Genomic DNA, 24,772 nt, shown 5'->3' on the forward strand with positions numbered 1-24,772 from the left:
TCCTTCCACGAACAGCAAAGACCGTTCTCCTATCCATGCAGGATGGACTCAGAGGAACCGATTGGGTTCACAGACTGGAAGAACTCGGAACATCAGTTTTCAACGCACTGATATTTGAACTGAACCAGAAATGACAAAAAAAAAAAAAGTCCTGTTTTAAAAGTGCCACATGGGTTATTCTGATTTTTTTTCTTAAATGTGTCTCCGCCTATGAAGTCCCATGATGAATTGGTACTGCTTGTATTCAAAGACAATGAAGAGCTGGTGTTTCATCATGTACTCATCCTGACTCATAGAAAACCCTTTGTTCCTTGTGTGTTACTGTTGTGTGAATACAGCAGGTATGAAGCTTTGTTGGAGGACTGGAGAGAATTCTGGTGTTTCACTTTTAGCAAACAAATTTGTCTCGATACAGAAAATATATTTATCTCAAAATTGTTACTAAAACTTTTCGATCTTTTTGGAATTAGATCTAGTTTACCCAGCATGCTAAGCACTAAAACTGTCTCTCACTGGGAAGCAACAGCTAGTGACGGTCTATAAAATATGTGAACTAGAATCCTTTGAAACCTTATTTCCTTCATATTAATGGATGTCCAATTACATTTTGGGCTGAATGTCGTCAGGCACATTTCATGCAACACTGCCAGTTGTGCGATAGTTATGCAGTCATCATCATACAGTGTCATTTTTGTGTACAGTCAGTAAAAGTGCGGTTTCACGGAGCACTTTCTCATTCCATATCATTTAAAGTTATAGAAAAGAAACTGTAATGTCTTCAAACTCTAGTTTTCAGATGTTTAATTTATGAAGGGTTGACTCTGCAACACAAAACTAACAAAATTTTCACAAAACAGGTTTAAGGTGAAATCTTATTGAATATATGATATTTATATTCATGCACTCTAAACCATAGGTTCTTATTTTAGGATGAATATGAATTCCTCGCCTACCCCTGAGGCTTCTCCCTACCCCAACATTTATCCCTCTAAGCGGAGAGATACGCGGAAAAAAAAGCGTCTTCAAACTTGGACGTTACTACCGCTCAATGACATCATGAATATTCACCGGTCAACTACGTTAGCGTGTAGCTGCAAGCGCCTGGAAAATATACATCCTCAGTTTAATAACTTCAAAAAATCATGCAAAAGCAAAATGTCAATCCTTACATTTGAATGTAAACTTCTGCGCTTCAGAGCACACCCACGTGAAGAAATGCGTTTTTCCTCCACGCCAAAAATGCAACACGGATCATCCTGCTGGCAGGGGGATAGTCAGCCCTAAGTCACTACGGCTCCTTCTTAAAAAAAACCCTTTTGGACAGCACTACAGCTCCAAATGCCCCATACAGTTGGAGCAATAGAGAGACGCCAGAGAAGCAGTTCATATTCAGACTCAGTCTCCAATCACAATGTCGCTTCCCAACACGTCACAAATTTTAGTCACTTTTTGATTCAATGAAACGGAATCAAGGACAAAAACTGATTTCAAGATGTTTGTCCATGGTTGTGTAAGGACCCGATTGAGCTTATAAGTAGCAAGACACCCCAAACAAACAACAATTTCCACCTAGAATCAGGATGACATAAAAACTTTCTCACCAATTACTGTTGAAATCAGGTCTCATTCAGATAGAGATTCAAAGTCTCCTGCTGTGGGTTTGCCTCTATTAAAAACTTGAGCCTTCACTTTGTATAGTGAAAAACTACAGTTTTTGTCAAGCTTTCACATAAACCTCAGTTGAAATCCTGAGGGGTGGGGTTTTTCCATGCTCTGCTGTAAAAGGGCAGCACAATTTTCTGGATTTCATCGTAGCTTAAAGCGATAAAGGTCAGCCAAAAGGTGAGAGATGCAGTCCACTCAGGCGTCTCACGTGTGAAACTCTGACTGACTTCATGTCTAAGTGTTCGCCTGAAATTCTAATATCTGCTTTTTTGTTACATTTTAGAAATTTCCCTGTATTTATTTTTCTCGTCCATTGTGGTATTGTCATTTATACTCGTGTTTTACCAAAAAATGAATACTAATGCTTGAATGATGGCAGATGTATCAAGAAAGAAACAGCAAAGATGCTCAACATGGCAGACTGTCAAACCAAAAATAATGTCAGACTATTGAAGAGATAGTTTCATAGATAGCTTCAGTTCTTGAATGACATAAAACTGGGCTTGATCTGTGATGTTTTGGCACAAAAGAGTCTTTTGAAACTACAAAAGTGGGGGGAAAAAACAGCTTTATTATGAATCATTTAAAATTATTGGCAGATGATGAAAATTATTTGACCTGGTCAGGTTTTAGAATTAGGTAAAAAGATTTTTAAAAGACAAAAGAATATTCATTAAATTGGTCTAACAAAAAAAGTGAACCAAAGTTGGTTCATTAAAACCTGAACAACCTACAGCACTAAGTTACTGGTTTAGCAGCAGTGACTTCACTGAATATTTTCTGTACGACTTTTTCTCAAAATGCTTTTTCTTAGCCATTCATGCTGATTTGCCCCAAATGTTATTTCCTTTAGCCTCACTATTCAGATTCTCTGACTGCATGATAAGCCCACATCATTATCCCTCCACCTCTGTGCTTTGCTTTTGTTTTGATCTGGACATCTTTGTTGGTTATTTTGTGTTTAGATGAAGTGTTTCTCCTGGTTAAGTTTTCCAAACAGGGATGTGCAATTAAAAACTGTTTTCATAGAGATCTCCAGTGGTGTTACCAAGCATGTTATTTTTGCTAGGACAGAAAAAAATCACTGTGGAATATTATATGATGCTAATCAAAAAAATTTGGTAAAAACAATAAATCTCACACAGATCAAATGATTTTTCCAATCAGGTCCTCTCACAATTAAAAAAAAAAGAGACTCTAACCCCACAAACATCACTAGATGATTGACAAACCATCAACCGGACTGGATCAGGTCATCACAGGCTGATGATCACATGAAAGATGTAAAGATGGCGCATGTTCTGTTGATTTGTCTTTTTTATGAGTTACCCCAAAGTGTTGCATCAATTTCTGAGCCTAAAATTGAGAACAATCACCCTACGTTTGTCCTCTTTGCCATCAGATGTACAAATAAAAAAAGGTATATGTATATCCAAATAGAGTTTAAAGTTTATGCTTCATTTAAAATAACAAATAAATAAATAATCCACCTTACCAGGAACCACCAGATCTTAGCAGATCTACCACCCTGCCTGTTTTCCAGCTCTCCCTGCACTGCTTGCTGCTGATCACCTGGAGCAGGTGTGTTTATTCAGTCAGAAGGTGGAGGTCAGGTTGGACATCCTTCATCCATCTGACCTGTGATGTTTACTGCTCTAAATCCAAAAACCGTGTCAAAAGGTGAAGCTTTAATGGCTTGCTGGTTCGGAATCTTTTGTAAATCTCCTTTAAGACGCTCCCAGCTATAACAAAGAGGAGCCTCCTATGGCATCTTCTCATTTTGACTGTATTTGAAGTACATTATCAGGTTTGAAAATGGTCCGGACGAGTAATATAACAGCGCTGACAAGATTCCATTAATAATGCAGCTCAAAGGGGAGGGCAGATCCATAGCCGAGGAATGAGGACTTAAGTGCTCTTAAGGAGAACATCAGGCATGCTGACTGATCTTCAAACAACAGACACAACAGCAGGATTTATCATCATTTGTTTCAGGAAGAATTTTGTTATAGAGATTACCCCAGAATCCTTTGCAAACATTTAGGGCTGTAATGCACAAAAATCAGGTTTTCTCTGCACTAGGCACAGAATGATAACTAACAAGAAAACATTTTTTAAAGAGACTTTATTATTTGGGCATCAATCAAATGTGGTCTTTACGTGGGACTTTTTTTTAAAAACAAGAATTCCTTTATTAGAACATTAGTAGGGAAATTGCACTGTTGCACTGCAGGGGAAAAGGGGTTGAAGGAGATTATATGTATATGCATATATTTATACCTATATACATGAAATAAAGAATATAGAAATGTATTGACGGGACAAGCAAACGTGTGTGGGGTTAAATATCAAAATATATAGATGGATAGATGCATTCAGTCAAGCAGAATGGGATATTGCTGCAAATGTATGGATTGCTTGGGGTAAAAGTCTGACGTTTCTTTTCTAGTCTGATGAACTTTTTGTTGCACGTGGTTCTAACTTCTGCTCAACTGGATGTGCAGATGAGTTTTCAACATTTGTTTGGTATTTTTTTTCTTGGCAGACAATAACAGAGACTCTGCTCTGGAAACACAGCCGGACCAATGCAATTAGACTAATAGAGACGACAACAGACAGATTGATTTGACGTGTGTTTATTGATCTCCTCTGAAAAACATTGTTGTGCTTTTGTCTCTCAGAAACAGCAGAGTGGGTTTCAGTTATTGCCTGTTCGATGAACGAGTCTCTGCATCTGAGATCTTTTTCGGGACTTAACAGGAGACACTCTCATGACCTTCATACTAGGTTGTTTTTTTCCTGAAGTCCTGGCAGCTTCTGCTGGGAAACCCAGGAAGCTAACTGTGCTTCTCTTGTAGTACACACACAACAAACAGCACAACACATGGCGGAAAGCCGAACGTTACAGATTCCTTTACAGCACGGGGAGGAAATAGTTGAGGAGGAAACTTGTTAAGACAAAGGTGCAAACAGCTGGAGTCAGACCAAAGGTTTTGTCATCTGAGCTGCTTCCTGACAAAACCTGAAAGGCAAAACCACAAAGTGAGAGACAACCAGCTGCTGTGATTCCTGGTACGCTGGCGGTGAAGAACTTTATGGTTTAAATCCGATTTTGGGGAAATGGCTGTCAGAGTCGAATGAGTCACTAGAAAACAGCCGCAGGCAGCTGACCAACGGAAAACTAGACGTTGGGAGTTGTGGGCGACTCTGGACTGTACGGCGAGGAAAAAATTGTTTCCATTTGTTGATAACTGAACATGATAAAATATGCACAGCTCAAGCTTAAAGTTATGATAATAAGGTGCTCTGATTATATTTCTTTGCTTACAGCATGGCTCTTTGGGATGACATTAAAGACCCACTCCAATGAAAATTGTGATTTAGTTTTTTTTAACATGTTCTTGTGGCGTTTTTCTGGATTAAAATTATACAGAAACTTATTAGGAAAGGATGGATAAAGATGAACATAAAGATAACACAAAGGCTCAAATTTGTATTTCTAAATATTTCTCTATGCAAATCATGAATCAGGAGCAGATGAAAATGGCAGTTTGAAAGACGTTGTTTGTGACAGAAAATACAATCCCTGCTCCAAGCTCTCAGCAGTGGGGAGGGAAAAGGGGGCGGGCTTGCTCAACAATCCCACCCACAACGCACAGGTGAGTTTCTAGGGAACTCTTGCCGCTCTGAAGAAACGATGTCCTAGAAAACGACACAGGTTCTTTGATTTTGGCTGAAAACAGCATAACCATAAAAAAAGACCACTGGGAACGCTTTAACAATAGATCAAAAGATGATTGGAGTGGACTTTAATCAAACCAATTTAGAAATCTTGATACGTTTCAAAGTCGACTTTGCTGAGATGCCATTACCCTGTTTTGACCTTCTTTTTGACTTTTTTTTCTTTCAGTTTATCTTTAATAAAGAAAGGCTTAAAGACATAATTAGTAAATACATTTGTAAATAGAACATTTCCAAACAAATTTTCCAATGTATCTCACTGAGCTTAAAAATATCCTTTAGTTACAGACACAGCATTACAAAAAAGTGGGCAAACAAAAGACAAAGATACCTGGAAAAACCACAGCTTCTATTTACCTGAAGACATTTGGGTCTTTCTGTCCATGTCAGGAGGAATTTCTTTTCACAGGTTGCATAAATATCAAATATTTCTCTCAGTGTTTTGGCTCTCAGAGACAAAATTAAACGGTCTATGACGCCTGCACCGGAATTTATTCCCATGCGAACAGTTTCTGTGACACAAAAGCGAGGAGCTAAAAAAAAACAACCATTTTAAGGGCTCTCTCTTTTTCACAAGCAGACGCTTCACACACAGAACCCCTGTGATCTTTCTATTCCCTTTTCCTATATTGACTTAGACTTTCCAGCTCTTGACAGTTGTGTTTTCCTGTTCTCTGTTATCTATGCATAAATCATTTTGTTTAAGTTTTCCAGGAATTGAATTCAAAGTCCTCTTATTGGAATTTTGTCTCAACAAAACTAGGTTCAGTTGGAAACCAGGCTAGGCCCAGCAGGACACTGACAGATGTCAGTGATGCTTCACATTTACAACCACTTTATGTTTTTTTTTTGATCAGTGGTGTTCAACAGGGATCGTCCTACAACAATTTATCAGTTATAGCAGAATTGCCATATGGTGATGTATTTAGTATTGCAGGCATTGCATCATCCTGAGATCCAATGATCACCACCATAAAAAAAACAAGTAAACTGGTGTCATTTTCTATTCCTTAACACAGACAGAACCACCTCACATATTCAGCTCCTCTCTCTGCTTGCAGAACACTTCAGGTTTTGGGTGAAATTTGTCTTAATATTGATCTTAGACTTCATGACAGAGTGATGCTTTGACTGACATAGACAGAGGACAGAGTCCAGCACCTTAGAGAGTAGAAATACACAGACGGTCCTGCTGTTTAAAACAAAAAACAAAGAAAAAAAACAGATGCATATATTTAGTAACCTATCAAAGATAACACAAATTATTTTAAAGTTTTCCTGAGAAATGAACTTTTTTTTCTTAAGGTTAACAGGATTTTTATTGTACAAAAGCATGTCTTGCTGACAGCGAGGTGGAGTTATTCTCAGAATGCGGCTGAATGCTTTGATGTTGTCAGAATTCTAGCAAAGATGGAGTAACTGCAGAAAATGGGTGAAGAGGAAAAATACTATAGAAACGCTTTGTTTTCACAAAAGATGTTGTCAGGTAGGTTCATAAGTGAAATGGTCATTTTGCTTGGTTAGTGAGCTTTCTTAAGATCTTATCTCTGAGGAGAGGATCTCAATTGTTATTTTTTGGCAGAAGTAAAAGTTGATCATTTCTTAACACTTAATAGCAATTTTAACAGAGAAGGATTTTCTTTGCTAAGTTTAGATAAAAATCTGATCCTTTTGATTTAATCGTTTAATTTTTACCTCGTCTTCAAGTCAACTGCCTTTAGTTGTCTACGTAGTTTGTACAATACTAATCATTTACTATAAAGTACGTGAATAAAGCATACATTATGTACACCTTGACATTTTTACAATGCAAAGACAGATGAGTGTCATACCTTAAGATGTTTTTCTAAAGGATGATTTGAGTTATACCTAGGAAAGGTCACTATTGCCTTAAAGTGTACAGGATTAGTACATTAGTACTACATTCTTACAGTTTTCTAAATAGGAGTAAAACACTGTAAATGTTTTTCTTGACTTTGTATAATGTGAAGTTCCGCTGAGTGTTTCAGGAGCCTCCCTGATGACCAACGAGCTTCACATGAATGTCTGGCTTTGAATGCAATTAACAAAGATCATGACAGGCAAAGATCTGCATCGACATTAACAGCTGGAGAGGTGTAACCAGTTAAACTTTTGATTTTTGTTTTCTACCTATTTTTAAGAGAGTTTGTTCCACCTGTGTAGAACTTTTACTCATCTAAATGGTGTAAAGCATCTTTTTTTGTAGTTACTACCCCAGAGTATTATGAGTCTTGTAATTGGAAACCGCTTCTTTACCTCACCACAATGTTTCAGCAGCTGAAATAGAAGTACAGAAGTGTCATTCGGCTTGAATCTGTCCTTTTCCAGGAAAAACATGCAATAACATTACAGTTTGAGCAGATTTAAATTCATATTAGATCTGTTTTGACAGAAATCCTTATCTATCTTTTCCTCTTTTTTTTTAAACAGAAAGTCGCATGAGTTTACCTTTTTTTTCTTTAAGTCTAAAACTTGGGAGGCCCCTCCATTTTCACAGGAACCCCACAATGATCAGACAATCTGCAGAGGTGGGGGGGGCTACAATACACGCTGTAGAGAAAGCTGAGGGTGGGGTAGCACAGACCAACCACAAAATATCCATAACTACTCTTGATAATGAAGCACTACTCACTAATTGTCCATTTTAGTTACCACAAAAGCTAATGTTAACACACCACAACAACTTGGAGCTGTTGACCCAACACCCTTCATCACTTTTGCATTTTTTCTGACAACTACAAAGAAGGAGGACAAACGTAAAACAAAGACAGGAGACAGCAGGAATGTGTTTCCTCACTCTGTTCATTATAATGTCCTCCTGGTCCGCTTAAGGAACCACAGTAAAGGCGAGTTGGTTCTGGGACAGAGGGGCTGTCACTGTATCGCGTTCTCTGCTCTCGGTTGCGGGCATCACCTCGTCTTCGCGACGTCCTCATTTCCACAGCTGATTGCTGAGGGTCTGGCCCGCTGCTGGTGCCAAACTTGCCGTGGTCCCGGCTGTTGAGGTGCCTGACTGGTTTGAAGTGGCTGCTGGGGGTCCTGCACTGCTCACTGCCACACCTGACGCCTGCTGGGTCAACCAGGAAAGAATGAAAAGGGAGAAGAGCACAGAGAGAATCAAAGTCATGACAAAGGTATGTCTATTTATCATTTTGCTTGCATGTGTGTACGTACTTATCCAGTACAGACCAAAAGTTTGGACACACCTTCCCATTCATTTGAATGAGAAGGTGTGTCCATACATTTGGTCTGTACTGTATGTGTGTCATTCTTTATCTTCTTTTAATTTTTTTTGTTTTCCAATCATTAATGAACATCCATCCATCCATCCATCTTCTTTACCCACTATATCCCTTGTGGGGTCACAGGTTGCACTGGCTACTGTTGGCTGAAGGCGTTGTACATTCTGAATAGGTCACCAGTCTGTCACAATCAGTCCTACACACACTCACAAATGTACACCCAGGGACAATTTAGAGTAACCATTTAATCTATACATAAACATTATTGTCATAGGTTATTATTGACACTGACATTTTTGTCATTGTCATACACCTTAATGCTCCACATTTTCTTTGTCTCTGGTCATAACAGTTTCTAAATTGCCTCACTTTCTTCTCTGTTTGACCCCACCTCTCATTTTCTCCATGCACACCCCCAGCTTCCTTCACCTTCCATTTTCTTTCCATTCTTCATGTTCATCTCAACCAGAGACATAATCGCATCAGTTACTGGCTCTTATGCACACAGCAATGTCTCGTTTTTGTTTCCAACCTTCTCATCCTTTTCAGACTTGCCAATTTATATAAATGTAACACATTTTTTAAAATCAATGTATGTATGACTATGTTCAACTATTGACTGTAAGAGAACTGGACTGAGTGACCCCTCCCATTCCAAACAGGAAGTAACTGCTGGTTCCAAGAAGCCAAAATCCCATAGACTTCTATTGAAAATTAAAAAGTTATTACTCAGTCATCTATTTGTTTAATCATTCTGGCTCTTATACATTTTTTAACATCTTTTTGCTAAACCTCTTTTTTTTAATGAAATTTTTTTTTTGTTATTGAAAGTATTCTAGTTATAAACTAACAAATCAGATGCCTCAATAAAAGTATGTGGTCTCACATCCAACAATCAAAATGTTTTACAGATTCTCCCGAGACTTTCTAGTGCTATAAGTGTGGACTTCCAACACGCTCACTCCTGAATGGGCAGAGTGGTTGTCATGGCAACGTTGAGTCAGATCAACTCAGACCAACCACTGCTTACTGACGACATCTGGCTCCAACATGGCGACGTCCGCATCGTTAAAAAAATGGTGACCCAATTGACTTCATTTTGTTGGAAGAAGAAGCAAGTCATTTTCTGTGGAGGATGTCAGTCCAGTTCTCTTGTATAGTCAAAATATTCGACATTCAGCAACATTAGTGCAACACATCAAGTGAAAGTAATGGGCTGCTTTGTAGATGCCTGTCTTTGTCACCAAAAATATCGACACAGAATTGTATAAATTTAACATATCATATACATCAGCTTGAATTTTAAACTGGTATTTGAGATCCCAAAGTAAATACCACTACCTACATTTCTTCCATTTCTGATATTCCTGTTTAAATTTAGCTTCAAAAAGGTGTATTTGACTAAAGCAGATGTTAAAAGAAATGCAACAGAAATGATGACATAAAGTGTAAGTATCACATGTGTGTTATCAGGAGCATAACACACGTTTTTTTGTCAGTTATCCTGACAAAAAAAATTAAGAAACTGTTTTTTTTACCCAATAAAATGCATACAGCAGCAACATAAAATATAAATTTAACAATTAAATCTTTACTGCAACTAAATTGCTTTTTTTGGAGGGGGGGGGGGGGGGGGCAAAATTATTTGTATTTATTTTTTCTGTTTTGAATGCAGAGTGGTCATTGGTTTACCACAAACACTGGAAGACTACCAGCTTTGAGCAGACACAAGGCTTTGTTTGTGGGAATTTTCTGCAGCTTGCTGCATTCTCTTCCCTGTAGCTTTTTAGAATAGTGTGTATTCTTTATGTATGTTTTCATGACTCTTTACATATTTAGATTTTTTTTTACCTATACTGCTCATTAAAATTTCTGAACTAATCTTTTCTTTTATTTACTTTATTGCTACACTGTTTTTTACCATGAACTGTTAACTTTAAAAGGCTTAGTAATCACTACACAGCAGTGTGTGTAAAAGAGCTACCGTTACTCCCACCAAAGGGGAGCTGGCACCTCACCCTTTGCATCATCCCTTAACATCCAACAACCCCTTAGTGCCTGGATGACAAAAAAATGACAAAGCAATTTTAGGCTCTATTAGGCTTTATTAAGCTCACAAGACCTGATCTCCACATGACTGGCACCGTGGTGTCACCAACGTGGTTATTTTAGAATCATGCTACTTTTGAAAGTTGTGAGCATCTTTGGACAGACTTGCATGAATTTAGCGGCTACTTTTCTGCCACTTATTCAGGATCACCTCCCGTTGCCATGGTGATAAGGATTTATTTCTAACTGTACGCTTTCTACTTTAAAAAAATACCTCATAAACTACACAGATCTAATATTTTCTGATGTGGTCAGAAAAATTCACACTTCAAAACAAAACCTGTTTGATGAATGAGCTCTACAATAAATTACACACAAAAACTAAAATATTGTTGCAGTAATCTGATTTCAATGATACATTAAGGGTGAAACTCCACCATAAATATTTGGACAGAGACACATTCTTTCTAATTTAGTTTCTGTACATTACCACAGTGAATTTTAAATAAAACAACTCAGATGCCATTAAAGTAATATACAGAATATACAGAAAGAATGTGTCTATGTCCAAATATTTATGGTCCTGACTGTATGTAGGAGAAAAATCAAGTCAGAAGTGTGTTACCATGCTCATGCTCCACTGCTGACCCTGCTGCAGGTTGTACATGTTTGGTCCTTGGTTAGCTGGGGGCCCACCCTGCTGCTGCTGCAGACCCATGTAGCCCCCATTGATCAGCGTCATAGCAGACATCATGGCAGTAGGAGGAGCTCCTGCAGTCGTAGAGGGGCCAAAGCACTGCGGGGCAAACTGCATCTGAGGCTGGCCCACATATGCACCTGCTAAATAAAAGTAAAAAAAAAAAGCATTATTAAGGGTTTCTTTAAACACCACAAAGACAGATGAAGTTATGACAACGCATTTGATTCCAACACTAAAAATCCAATAGAATTCCACAAGCTGAGGCTTGGTGTCCTGTTTACTATGTCTTATAAATGTTCCCTTCCAATAAATCTTAATGGCAATGACATTTGCTCTGTTTCTGATGGGCGTTTTTTCTCTAACTGAGCTTTTGTAACACAGACACTTAAGGTTCCCACACAACTTTATTTATAAAGCACTTGAACACAGAACACATAAAGTTCTGAACAAGATGTACATTATCAACACACCAGATCGCTTGTATATTAAAGTACATAAGGAAAAAATAAAACGATACAAGTAATGCAGAGTAGAGTCTTGTGTTTGGTTGAAGGTCAGAATAAAAGTGGGCTTTTTAGGCAATGAAGTTGCTAGTCAAACACGTGACAAAGTGTTTGAGAGTTTTAGTGCAACAGCTGAGAAAGTATGATCCCTGCTGAGCTTCCATTTGGACCTTAGTACTTGCAGCAGTTGACCAGCCTCAGACCCGTGCATGAGTGTACAGACAGAGGACACCAGAGAGGTACGGCGAGCCAACATCATTTCAACATTTTCAAATAAATACAAGACTTCTGAAATCAAATTTCAAATACACAGGGATATCTGTGGTATCACAAGTTTACTGAAGGTCCACACCAAACGCACTGAATGGATCATCTGTGGAGTGGGAAGGGCACACACTGGGCACAAGGACAAGTGGGCAGGACAACATCTCCCTATGATTAATAGTTTAAAAAATTACATGAAAAAGTTTCAGAAACCAGAAAGGTATAAAATTGGGCTTTTTAACATGGAATCTCTAATTCTGTTTACAGCAGCAGACACAGCACCACAGCCCCCAGTGTCCAGTGTGTCTGGTCATTCAGCAATCAGCAGGTCGCTCATCACTGAAGCAAGTCCAGCAGTTATTCATTCAAACATAACTTCAGTCTTTAAGTTGATGACAACTTTACAAAGAGGGAGTTAAAATCAAGCTGATCATTGTATTTTATTTTGGAGGTCAAAACACTATTGGGATGGAGGGGTGGTGATTTAATTTGATTGGTGATTCAAATCTTGAGCACTACAACTACCTTACTGGGAGAGTTCCAAAATGTTACATGTTGCATAAGGCCGCAAAGCTGCTTTTCTCCATGACAGAATAAGCAGATTCGTGTCGATTGCATCAAAACTTCACTGCTGTAAAGTGTTGCATATCAGCAGAAGGCTGCTTTCCGCCGCTTCAGATTCCTCTGGAATTACCGGTACGTTTATTGCGCAAATGGTTGAGGAGTTACTGTAGCTGAAAGATGTAAACACTGGAGCTGAAGCTCTAAGGTTAAAGGATTTCAAAAATAGCATAAGGAGGCAAAAAAATAAAATCAACTTGATTTGTCGCATAACCAATCTCCATCTGCATGTTAAGCCATTACTTCCAGATCAGCAGTTTGAGCAGAAACAAAGAATTCTGATGGGAAACTCCGACTAATTATACAGTTTCCAGCAGGTTTGTCCTACTTTGTCTCATACTGTGTAAAAGATACATAGCATCGTATGTCTGTGGACATGGAGACATACTCTATGAGAGTCTGCTATGTCTGACCAACAGGTGCTGTAGCATCAGGTGAAGACTCATTTGACCTAACATGAGTCAAGAATTGCTAAAATTATTCAGGAAACATTTTGTTGTAAGGGGAAAAGCCTCAGAGTCACATAAAACTGGTATTCGACAGAAGCTAGTGGTGATACCTGGTCCTTCTGCAGGCTGCTGCTGGCTCTGTTGTGGCTGAATGCCCACGGAGCTGCTGGCGTAAAGAGACAGGATGGAGTCTTTTGATAAAAGCTTCTTCTCCATCACCTTTGTGCTGGTGGAGGCAGAGGAGGAGCTGGAGGAGTCCACCTGCTGAGGAGCAGGACTGGAACTAGACTGTCAGACACAGAAAGAGGAGGGAGGAGAAAGTTAGCCAACAAATATCTAAACAAATGCTCCAACTCAAACAATAACTTGACAGAAGTCAAGACGGGTAGAGATTTTCCAACCTGTGAAAAGACTTAAAAATACTGGACAAAAAATGTTCCTTAACATCTGTGTGAATGAAATAATGAACAGCTGATTTAGTTATATTTAGCTAAGGTTTGCAACTTATGGTATTTGTGGTCTTTGTTACTTTACAAATCATTTTGGTTATCATAACCCTTTCCTCCTTGTATCAGCAGCAAGTCCTTGTTTAACTGAATAGGCCGAGTTCACCAGCAGAAGTCTAATGGACAATGGCGGTTTGTTGACAGAGCTACATGAAGCAAAGTGTCATCAGGATAAGATGTGACCCAAATGTGTTTTATGTTTGTCAGTGTGGCTGCAAACAAGTAAAGCATCACTAAAACTCCTATTTTTTCCTGAGTCTGTATTGACATTGATGTTGCTTAGCACTTAAAAAGTGCTGTCTTAGTGCATTAGTGTTGACTTAAGTTTGACTAAAGTTTGTTTTAGAAAAGCAGTTCATGCAGTTTCCACCAAAAAAAGAAAGTTTAAATAAGAGTCTGCAATTGTTTTCTAAGGATCCAGGCTTCTTCTTTTTTCAGAAGGGGTTCAACGGGAAAAAAAGAACCCTAACAGGAAAGTATTTTTGAAAGCAGCTGAAAATACTCTTTCAATAAACTGGTTGATTCTTAAGCTACGTACACACCGCCCTTGGCAACGTGTGTTCAAGCAGCATCTTCCAATGAAAAGTCTATGTAAAGGCACGTAAACACGCGTTTCAGGCTTCTGCAATCAAAACTCTCATATTCACGCGTAGCTCCACAATTTTTATGACCGTTTTGGGAATTGTCGAACAAAACGTCTGGCCATTAAATGCATGTTAATTGCATGTTGCCAAGTTAAACCAGGTCAAACTTTGACAAATAAGGGACTCTGATTTTGGTAGTGACGTATGTATGGCGTCCCTTTTAATTCACAAAAGTGCCAACTGTTTGTAAATTGATCATTAAGAAGAAATAAATATTTGTGGTTTGTGTCCAGCTTGAATTCTAGCTTTCCTGGAGTAATATTACCCATATTACCCAGTGTTTGTGCTTGTCTAGCGTGATGTTTTATGGTTTTATTGTACTGTTGTTGTTTTTTTGGACTATATAATGTATAGATTGATTGTATTGTAATGTACTGTAAAATTATATTTTTAATTAACACTTTAGTCTTTGAAGGTTTTAATAGTTTTATCTGTTTGTTTCTTTTTATAATGATTATGTATGTTCTTAGTCTTTGCATTTTGTTATGTATTGTGATTTTGATGTATTTTCCTGTTTTGTGAAGCACTTTGAATTACTTTGTGTATGAATTGTGCTATACAAATAAACTTGTCTTGCCTTGCCTTTTATTGTATTTTTTGAAAGTGCTTGTGTGGTTTTGAAGTCAAGGAGCTGGTTGGTTGTGAATTTTCTTCGGGATTAGTAATGCTTCTATTCTATTCTATTCTATTCTATTCTATTCTATTCTATTCTATTCTATTCTATTCTATTCTATTCTATTCTATTCTATTCTATTCTATTCTATTCTAATCTAATCTAATCTAATCTAATCTAATCTATTCTATTCTATTCTATTCTATTCTATTCTATTCTATTCTATTCAACACCATGGGCTTAACGTGCATTTAGCACATTCTTGAACTCGCGTCAAATGCCTGGTGTGTACGTAGCTTCACACAGATGACAGTAGAAGCTGACATTTTTACTTTCAGATAGACTTGGCTAATTATGCTCATGGAATATTCTGTTGTCATTCTTATGTTTTCTGCTGAAAAAGTAAGAAAACTCTGCACTAAACTTGAGGTGGGACATCAGGAGCCATGGTTATCTTTTCAGAAGTAGTAGAATTATTGAAGTTCCTGAAAATATTGGTAACGGGCGTGTCAAGCTTTATTTAACTTAAAACTATAGCTGTGAGACCTTTGTACATCCAATTATTTCTGCCATTTTTTTGCTTATGGACTTTTTTTGTTCCCTCTCAACCAGTGTACCTCCATGAAATGTTCCTTTTTCAGAGGAAGGAATTTTCAAGTGGGATGTTTATCAGGAGTAAGTCTTCTCATCCCAACAATCTGATGCTGTGTGTAGAAGGTAAACCTGCAGTCTAAGAAAAGGAGCTAAACAAATTCATTAACATTACTCTGAAGCCCTGATGATAGCCTTAAGCACCAACAACACAAGATGTTATGTACCCTTTAAACCAAACAAATACATGAAAAAAAAGAAGAAGAAAAAGAGGAAACAGTCCTGGTAGCCGTTTGAAAAAGGAATACATCTTTAATTTTAACAGCACAACCACCTCTTATGTCAGATTAGAAAACATCAAAAACCAAGTCTGGGGGCGCTGATTGCTTAAGAACTGCTGCCACATCTAAACCGCATTTGAGATAAAAAGCATGAAAATAAGAATATTAGCAGAGATAAGTCCACAAACAGAAATCTAACAAAGCCATTTTCAAAAATTCCCAAGAGAAGAACAAGCAGTTTGAGTATTTGTTAAAACTTTTCAGATTTTTTAGGGTTCAGGCTGTTTTCATGATGTTAACTAATGGACATTAACTACCAACTACACTGGGTCCCAGTTTTTAACCAGCAGGAAACCTTTAAAAAAAAACCTGAACCCAGCACACATCAACAATAAAATAATGTGCTTTTTCTCTGTGCTAATATGTAAAACAGTCCCACAAACATTAACATAAAGCTGTTTATGAACTGACTCTGTATCTTGTTTTACAATTAACAGCCATAATTAACGTATACCACCCACTGTTAAACATATATACTCATTAATTTATTGACTTTGAAGTTCTTTGATTTATTTCAGCTTTCATTAAAAAAGCACTTCTTTGCATATTTGTTAAAAAGAGCCTAAAGCTAGAAGGAGTGTATTTATTTCTATATTTCTGATTGGTTGATTTTGTGAGAAATTGTACACATAGATCTGAAGATACGTCATTTGCATTGCAGCTTTACTTGATAACCTATTTTTCTTGTTTAGCACAGTCGTTACGGACTAACTTTTTCCCTAATGAAGCCACTAACCTCAGTCTGCAGAGACTAAAACCACACTACCAAAGAATGACATTCGGTTCATCCAGATGTCAGCGTAGGAGAGATTTTAGTACTATTTTTTCTGGGTTTATTCACAAGTTTATTATTATGAGTTAGATTTGACATCTGTGACTTCCCATTTAAAGTCAGGTCTGCATAAGAGACACATAACGCACAGGTTGGAGATGAAAGCAGACAGGAAACAAGAAGAAGGAGCAGAGACAACACAGATGAACAAAGGGGATGAAAGTAAGACAAAAAAAAGAGGAAGCAAGCTGCATCAAGGTAAGTGAGACAGATGACATCAATTAGGCTGCTGCTGTGGCAGACACAGCATCTGACTCACACATTTTCCTTTTTACGCGCTTCTATTATGTGTAATTGCTTATGTTTTAAAAGGGGGCGACACCCACCTGGAACTCTGCACAGGTGGGTTTTGAAAGGCATGGAACCTCCTAAAAAAATCTGATAAACTGCAGTGAACACACACACCAGTTTTTAATGCCACAAATATAGTGCTGAACAAGCGCACACACACACATCACTCAGTGAGTCCTGAGCTGCTTAGCAGGCAGCTCTGCTCCTGTCTGTATCTCTGCTCACTTCCTTTGACTGCAGGAAGAAGGACACGTGGGGGGGGGGGGGGGGGGGGGGGGGGGGGTGAAAATGTGTGGAAATCCACCACGTTTCATTTCATAGGCAATTCATATTTTCTTGTGATCGTTTAAATAGATTTCAAATAACAGTTCAGGTCTATAGGAAACTAAACTTAGTTTAAATGTAGTTATAAGGATTTAGACTGAGATTAAATGGATTGAACTGAATCTCTGGTTCCGTCTGACTCTTTCTGTATGACACCTTGAGATAACCTTGTGTCTAAATTGGCTCTATATGAATAAACCGCAATGTTTGTCTAGAATGATAGTTTATTTCATTTAATTGGCTAGACAACCCTCCCCCCACCAATACAATTGTCCAAGATGATGAAAAACAGTGAACATAAGAGGTAGAAAACATGGAGGGGAACTTGTTGTTGGAGGAAGGGGATTAAAGGTGGGTGTGGAAGGACGTACGTGTCCATACGACAGACTGACAGAAAAGCCAATGAGGAGAGAGGCCAGAAATAAGGGGATGACAAGGACGAGTTGAAGGGAAAAGAGCCAAGGTAGGATGGAGGGATGAGAAAGGGAGGCAAAGGAGAGAGGAGGGACGGACAGCTTTTCAAGCATTAGGGCAGCTACATACGACACATGAAGACAAGATCCACTCCCTCGGTAACGTTGAGTCAGGTGTTGACGGAGGCAGGATGAAGCTTTCTATTAATAGCGGCAGCACATTAACATGACACTTGGTCTTGCGGAAAGCAACAAAGGGAATAGAAGTAGACGGCAAGTGCCCGCACATGACCAACGCTACTCGCTCTCGTAAATAGAGACGACGTTTAACACAGAGTAACCCGTAACCGACGGGGTTTAGCAAACAAAATGGCTGATGCTAAATTCTGAGGAAGAGGACTCCGAAAGATAGACTCTGTTCTGATGCACATATTGTGGTCAGGATCCAGAAGGTCCTGGAGAAATCCTGCCAACGTGAAATATGATCCTTTGAAAGGTTTTCCACAAGAAATGTTTCATACCTCGGCCGATAACACTGCACAAGCTCATATTAAAAAAACAACAACATAGAAATGTGATGTGTTGTTGTGCCAAAGAAAGAATGTGTCTACATGATGGCGGTATGACTGGCAACATTTAGAGCTTTGATCAATTTTACTGTAATTCATCCAGGTTTTTCTTTTTTATTACGTGGTTTTAAGGAAACAATAACTATATGGGAATCAATAATAAATATGTCATTAAATGTGGAAGACATACAGTATGTTTATTCCTTTAGCAAAATAAAATGCATACATTTTTAATCAGAACAAGAGAAAATAATGACTTCGATGGATTGCATACAAAACGGATTTACGTGTTAACTCATATATAACATTTCTTCTGTTAAATATAATCCAATTGTCATTATTAAAGGAAGTATGGGATGTAAAGAGCTATGGGATTCCACTGAGAACACAGTATCACTAAAATAATTTTTTTTTGTATTTGTTCTAATAATATATATATATACATATCAATTTAAACATTATCTAAAATAACTTGAATTCTTTAACTTGACTGTCTTAAGAAGATATTTACTAATAGGGAAGACACTGAAGAATATACAGTAAAAAATGTTTACACCAGAATTACATTATTTATACTCAAGTAAGGTAGACAGGCTGTACTGTTTATGCAGATACACCTCCTGTATTGATGCTAAAATTCTAAAAAGGCAATTTTTTCTCATAGAATATTCATTCATTCATTTTCTATTCGGTTTTTCCTTTTCGGGGTCACGGGGCTGCCGGAGCCTATCCCGGCCACTTGTGGGCGAAGGTAGGGGACACTCTGGACAGTTCGCCAGTCTGTCACAGGGTAGAATGTCCACAATAACACACCCATTCACTCTCACACTCACACCTATGAACAATTTAGATTAACCAATTCACCTATGAAGAATGTTTTGGATGGTGGGAGGAAGCCGGAGACCCCGGAGAGAACCCACTCATGCATGAGGAGAACATGCAAACTCCACACAGAAAGGTCCCCCATTGATGTTCTGTTTCAGGTCCCCCAGCCGGGACTTGAAGCAGGGGCCTTCTTGCTGTGAGGCAAGAGCGCTAACCACTGCGCCACCGTGCAATACATAGAATATTGAAAATGAAAAAGACCTGAACATATGTAAATAAATAAAAGAGCTGATTTGATTCTGCACAAATTCCATTGAGACGACTGTTGTTGTGATTTTGGGCTATACAAATAAAATTCCATTGAATTGAATTGATTCAGTTCCATTCCTACATTGCAGACCTATGAAAAAAGGCTGTCCGTGCTGTTCATGAAATCCTTTCCGATGACGCTCTCTAACACACTATTGGACTCGGCCTTACTAAACCGAAGCAGAGGCTTTGACTGGGAAAGTTACTCATGCACATTTACGAGCATGAAAAACACAAAGTCCAACACAGGAAGTGATTTTGCCGAAAACAACAATAATATTGTCCTACTGGCTAGTCAAATTCTGTGCAGCGCAGAAACATCACCTGCATATTTAACCGTCAGTCTGTGCCATTTCAGGAACTGTCAAACAATTCTTACAATGCTCAAATCCGTACTTCCTGGTCACAATGACATTAATACACACATTTATTCTGCCTGCACAAACACACACCGTCCAAAGGGAGTGTGCTGGTTGTCCTGCTTCTAGCAGCATAATATGTCAGAGAAACCCTCTTCAGAAAAGGCTCCATTCTTCCAGCCTGGCACTGCTGTTGATGGGTGCAGCCAGAGCTGTGAATTACTACTGCTGCCGCAGCCTCTTCCTTCCCGTCGCTTTTCATTAAGTTTGACAGACACACAAACACAAATGTTTGTGCAGCTACTCCTATTAGAACACTGCACAAACCCACATTCACCTGGCCCTAAAGGTTCTACCTCACAGGGCTGTAACAATTTGGAAGGAATTAGAAACAAACTTTCGTGAAATTAAAGGTCAAATAAATGTCTGCTAGCATTTACACGCCCAAAGTCAGGGTTTTCATTACTGCCTCTAACCCAGTGGTGTCCAAACTTTTTCCAAAGTGGGACAGATTTAGTGTGGTGAAACGTATAAGGGCTAACCATTCAGTCTGACATTCTTTGAACCCTTTTCAAAACATTAAATGCAAATTAACTATTTAGGGCAAATTTTATTGTAATAGGACACTAATACATCTAAACACAGAACTACTGTAAATTTCAGATTTGAAGACCAGATATAAAATGTCTGGGGAAATAAAAAAATCAACATTATATGTGGGTTTATGTAAAATCAGTTACTTTTATTGCTGGGTAATGAAAAATATGAAAACCCCACTTCTTTTCCATTCAGCTGTCCTAATATTAGAGGAAATGTCTTTAATTCTCTGGATCACAATCGTACAAGACAGACAAACATTGGAAAAACTCTCACTTGTTCTCAGGACAAATGTTCCATTTTTATCACGCAGTTTTTATAGCCTTAGTTAGTTTATAGTTTCATAGCCTGCTTTAGGGGCATTTACATTTGATTAGCTAGGGTTCAGTTAGGACCCCTAAAACCAGCTTTATCGAGCTCTATTCAACACCAGGATCCCTGAATTCTGCAACAACAGAAAAAGTAAGAATGAAAAGCTCCACAGTGATAAACAGCAGCGTAAAGCTGGATGTTGTCTGAACCGTCACAGCATGAACTTTTAAGCAAAAGAAAAAGGGATTGGCATTGTGTTAAAAACAACTTAAATATTTTTTTCTTTAATAAAAAATGACAAAATCCTGCTTAACTTTTGACCACATTTGTCCTGAGATGGCCTTAAAATAACACGTGTTTGCATGTTTTGGTTTTGTCTAAGGGTGTTTTAGAGTATGGAAGGATATATTGCCTTTTTATAATTTAGAGCAATACTAAACATTTTCCCTTCAACAACCATACACTTCATTCGAGTGTTTTTGCTTTCTACGTTGGGACAGATCTAAAAGGAGATTTAAAAAATGTCTGGCCTCCAGTCAAACAGCTTGAGCTAAAGCAAACACGTGGATATTTTCATCATATTTCTTTTTTTATTCATTTTTAACAGCCTCAGTTTCTTTTTGTAAGAATCAGAACGGCATGTATCACACAAAGGACAAAGTTTTTTTGCTCAAGTGTGAACAGCAAGAAGGTCACAAGAAAGTAGAAAAGAAAATCTTTCTCCTACCCGCCTTCACTCGCATCATTGTAATTGAGGTACATGCAGGAGAGCATTTCAGAACATTTGTTAATAGGCGTTTGGATCAAAGCGCTTGCCAGCTTCTTCTTTCTTTGTGGATCCAGCTGACCACAACAATGCAGCTGTGATGAAGGAGTTCTAAAGCCACATGTATGAATCTGCTTTAAGGATTGTCCCTAAAAGAGGAAGCTTGGCTAGCTATAATGTACATCTGGCAACACAATAGAAGATTTGGGGTTATTTTCTTTCACTATCCACACTACCCACAAACCCTTAGCCCTCCAGGTTTGCTTACAGGCAACTAAAGGGAGACGTTTAGCAGCAAACCTTCACATAGATAGATAGATAGATAGATAGATAGATAGATAGATAGATAGATAGATAGATAGATAGATAGATAGATAGATAGATAGATAGATAGATAGATAGATAGATAGATAGATAGATAGATAGATAGATAGATAGATAGATAGATAGATAGTTACTACTTGAAGGCTTTTGTCACCAGTTACTTTTTTATGCTAAAGTTATTTTTTATGACTACCTTTATATTCCTATATGGAATAAAACGTTTTGAAGTTTAACTACCTTTACTTGAGTATCAGTTTTGGTTACCCAGCTTTGTTCATAACACCAAAGAATCTCAGGACTTAAGGTGAGTTAGTTTAAAAAAAAGAAAGGGAATGTCAATGGGCTGTGAATCAGTGAAGATCTTCTCATACAATATAGGGGTTTATATATAGTTCATAATATGGGTGAATGGATGGTTTTATTATTGCAAAGGAAAATTTAGTTTCACTCATCGTTATAAAACATAACTTAAAATAAACTAATAAAATAAGTAAAACAAAAGGCTAAGCATTGAAAACCATGATGTTTAGAAAATCCTAAATTCAGAAAAAGAACCTCAACTAAAAGAAGGGTATGAAAGGAATCATTTCATTCTTAGCTGCTATGCTTTCAGTGCTTAAACCTACATTCATTTGACAACAAAAAAGTAAAACTTTGCTTTAAAATGAAGAAGAGAACCTCTACAACCACAACTTAGAGGGGAAAGAAAATGGTAAAAATCAACAAATAGTTCCACAGCACAAGTGTCTTCAGAAAGGCATTCATGAACATTTGGTACATCATTTCAAGAAGCCTTTTGGGGGGATTAAGCATTCGTTTTTGGCATAAATAGTGGGTTTTTTAAAGGCAACAGAAAAATAAAAATGAATGCGACCTGAAGTTGTAGAAAGATGAAGAGCTGCAGAGGCTGCAGTCACAGAAAAGAGAGTGTGCTGAGGAGATTAGAGGGCAAGTGGGGAGCTGGTTGGAGCAGAGGAGGATCTCACAGTCACCGAAGCTCATAATTGTGCTTCATGCTTGGGCCTCCCATGAGTCAGTACCTGTTCCTTATCCTGGAACACTGAAAGGATGTATTCGGCAGAATTTATATGCAGGTTGGACAAGCTATAGTTTGTCTAAAAACGTATCATTATACGAATGATCATTCAGAATCATACAGAAATAGAAGGCTATAGAATATAGAGTGATTCCTAACAAAGTGTATTTCTATCCATTTATGCTTTGAAACGGCCTTAATAAATTCACCATAGTAACAGTCTGTGTGCAGAGGGGGTGCAGGAATTACGAGGAAAGAATACTATAAATAATTGAATTAAATTAAAGATCAGGGACCCCCTTATACTAGACTAGGTGGTCCAAAGCTTGTTTCCTTGATTGTCAGGAAAAAGTTGGAAAATTCCCCTCAACCTTTTAATGTTGCCAACGACTGAGAAAAACAAACAAACAAACCCATAACTTTTTGACCGTTAACGCAATTAATGTGATTCCAAGCAATTCTGAAAGCTAAGAAAAGCAGCGTTATGCTAGGGTTACAGATCAGAGCAAAGCCGCTTTTCTCAGATTCAGAATCTGTTGGAATTACATTTATTGCATACATGTTGAATAGTTATGGTAATTTAAAGAACGTAGACAAAGCTCCAGTGTTAAAGGGTTAACCAGGCAAACCCTGTAAACAGTGACTTCTGTTTGCTAGTACTAAAGCAGCACTAATGTAATTCACTATAGTTTGAATGCAAAACACCATCTTAGCATCAGCGAGAGGAAGTAAACCAAAGACGGGATGTGACAAAAGCATTGGAGTTTAGAAGGAGAAAAACAAAAAAAAGAAGAAGCAGCTGTTAAATTAGTAGATGTGATGCAGAAAGGGGGGTGGGGGCAATTATCAGTTTATGGCAGTTGACCTCTGAACAGAAGATCACTGGTTTGGTTCCTGCCCTGCTCACCCATGTGACCAAGTGTCCTTGGGCAAGACACTGACCACGGCATTGCTCCTGCTGGTTATAGCTTGGGGCCAGTGTTCGGCAGCAGAGCTGCCATCAGTGGATGGATGGGACAGTGACTGTAAAGCCCTTTGTGCCTTCAAAGACGGTAGTAAAGCGCTATATAAGTATACGACTGTTTGCATGATTTTATTTTCCTCAATGCTACTTTTTGGGTGAAATGATTTCAGGCAGTTTGGTTCATTCAGTGCAAAAAGTTACCAATGAATGTGTTGCTGGTGATCACAGTAAAATAAAGTTAACCAAACCTTTCATTTGTAAAGGAATAGTGATGTAAATTTCAGACTGAGATTGAAACCTTGTAAATGTAGGTTAATTTTCATTTCAACGTGGAAAAAAGGATAGAAATGCTAATCTCATGGATGATACAATATCTGCTCTCATGAGATCGTCGTTTTTCAGATTCTTCATTTCAGAAAGCAGATGCTGTAATGACCCTGCTTGAAAATTGATCCTTACTGGGGACCAAAAAACTCAATCTAATATGGCACATCCTAGTTTCTGGGGTGCGGAGCAGAGCTTACACGTTCAAAGGCCAGTTATGTTAGACTAAGCAGGAACAATTCCAGGTTTGATTGAGGTATGAACTGTGTGAGGACGGAGAGTGGGAAATCTCTACCTGCCCCTGTTGTGCCTTGCTGGGAGAGAGAGGATTGGAAACCATTGGTCCAAAGACATCCAGTTCATCAGCAGTGGATGCAGTTTGCTCTGAGCCATTACCTTCCCCCCCTGGAGCATCTAAACAAATGAAAGGGAAAACATCATAAAAAGGGCCAAATATTCAAATACTGTATGTTCAAAAAACAAAGTACATAAAAAGGTATTTTACTTTTTCACACATCAGAAGGTTCAGAACATAAAGTGAATGGTAAGTTATGCAAACATAAACCTATTAAAATAA

At 38.1% G+C, this 24,772-nt stretch overlaps 1 protein-coding gene across 6 annotated transcripts in view; it reads right to left on the bottom strand.

Annotated features, from left to right (window-relative positions):
* Nucleotides 1-4,285: 4,285 nt before the first annotated feature.
* Nucleotides 4,286-24,772, bottom strand: part of smap1 (small ArfGAP 1) — a 104,032-nt gene continuing 83,545 nt past the window's right edge. For 4 of the 6 annotated variants that reach the window (XM_020701498.3, XM_078931712.1, XM_078931713.1 and 1 more), the window contains 4 exons: nucleotides 24,491-24,609; nucleotides 13,366-13,543; nucleotides 11,344-11,558; nucleotides 4,286-8,497 (listed from right to left, as the gene is read on the bottom strand). In XM_020701498.3, coding sequence (XP_020557157.1) covers nucleotides 8,360-8,497; nucleotides 11,344-11,558; nucleotides 13,366-13,543; nucleotides 24,491-24,609 — 650 coding nt within the window. In that variant the 3' untranslated portion in view covers nucleotides 4,286-8,359. The remainder of the gene's footprint in view (nucleotides 8,498-11,343; nucleotides 11,559-13,365; nucleotides 13,544-24,490; nucleotides 24,610-24,772) is intronic. The other 2 variants (XM_078931714.1, XM_020701497.3) reach the window with 1 other exon arrangement.

Source organism: Oryzias latipes, chromosome 15 (assembly GCF_053564925.1).
Source record: "Oryzias latipes strain Hd-rR chromosome 15, Olatipes_Hd-rR_3.1".
NCBI classification, from domain to species: Eukaryota; Metazoa; Chordata; class Actinopteri; order Beloniformes; family Adrianichthyidae; genus Oryzias; species Oryzias latipes.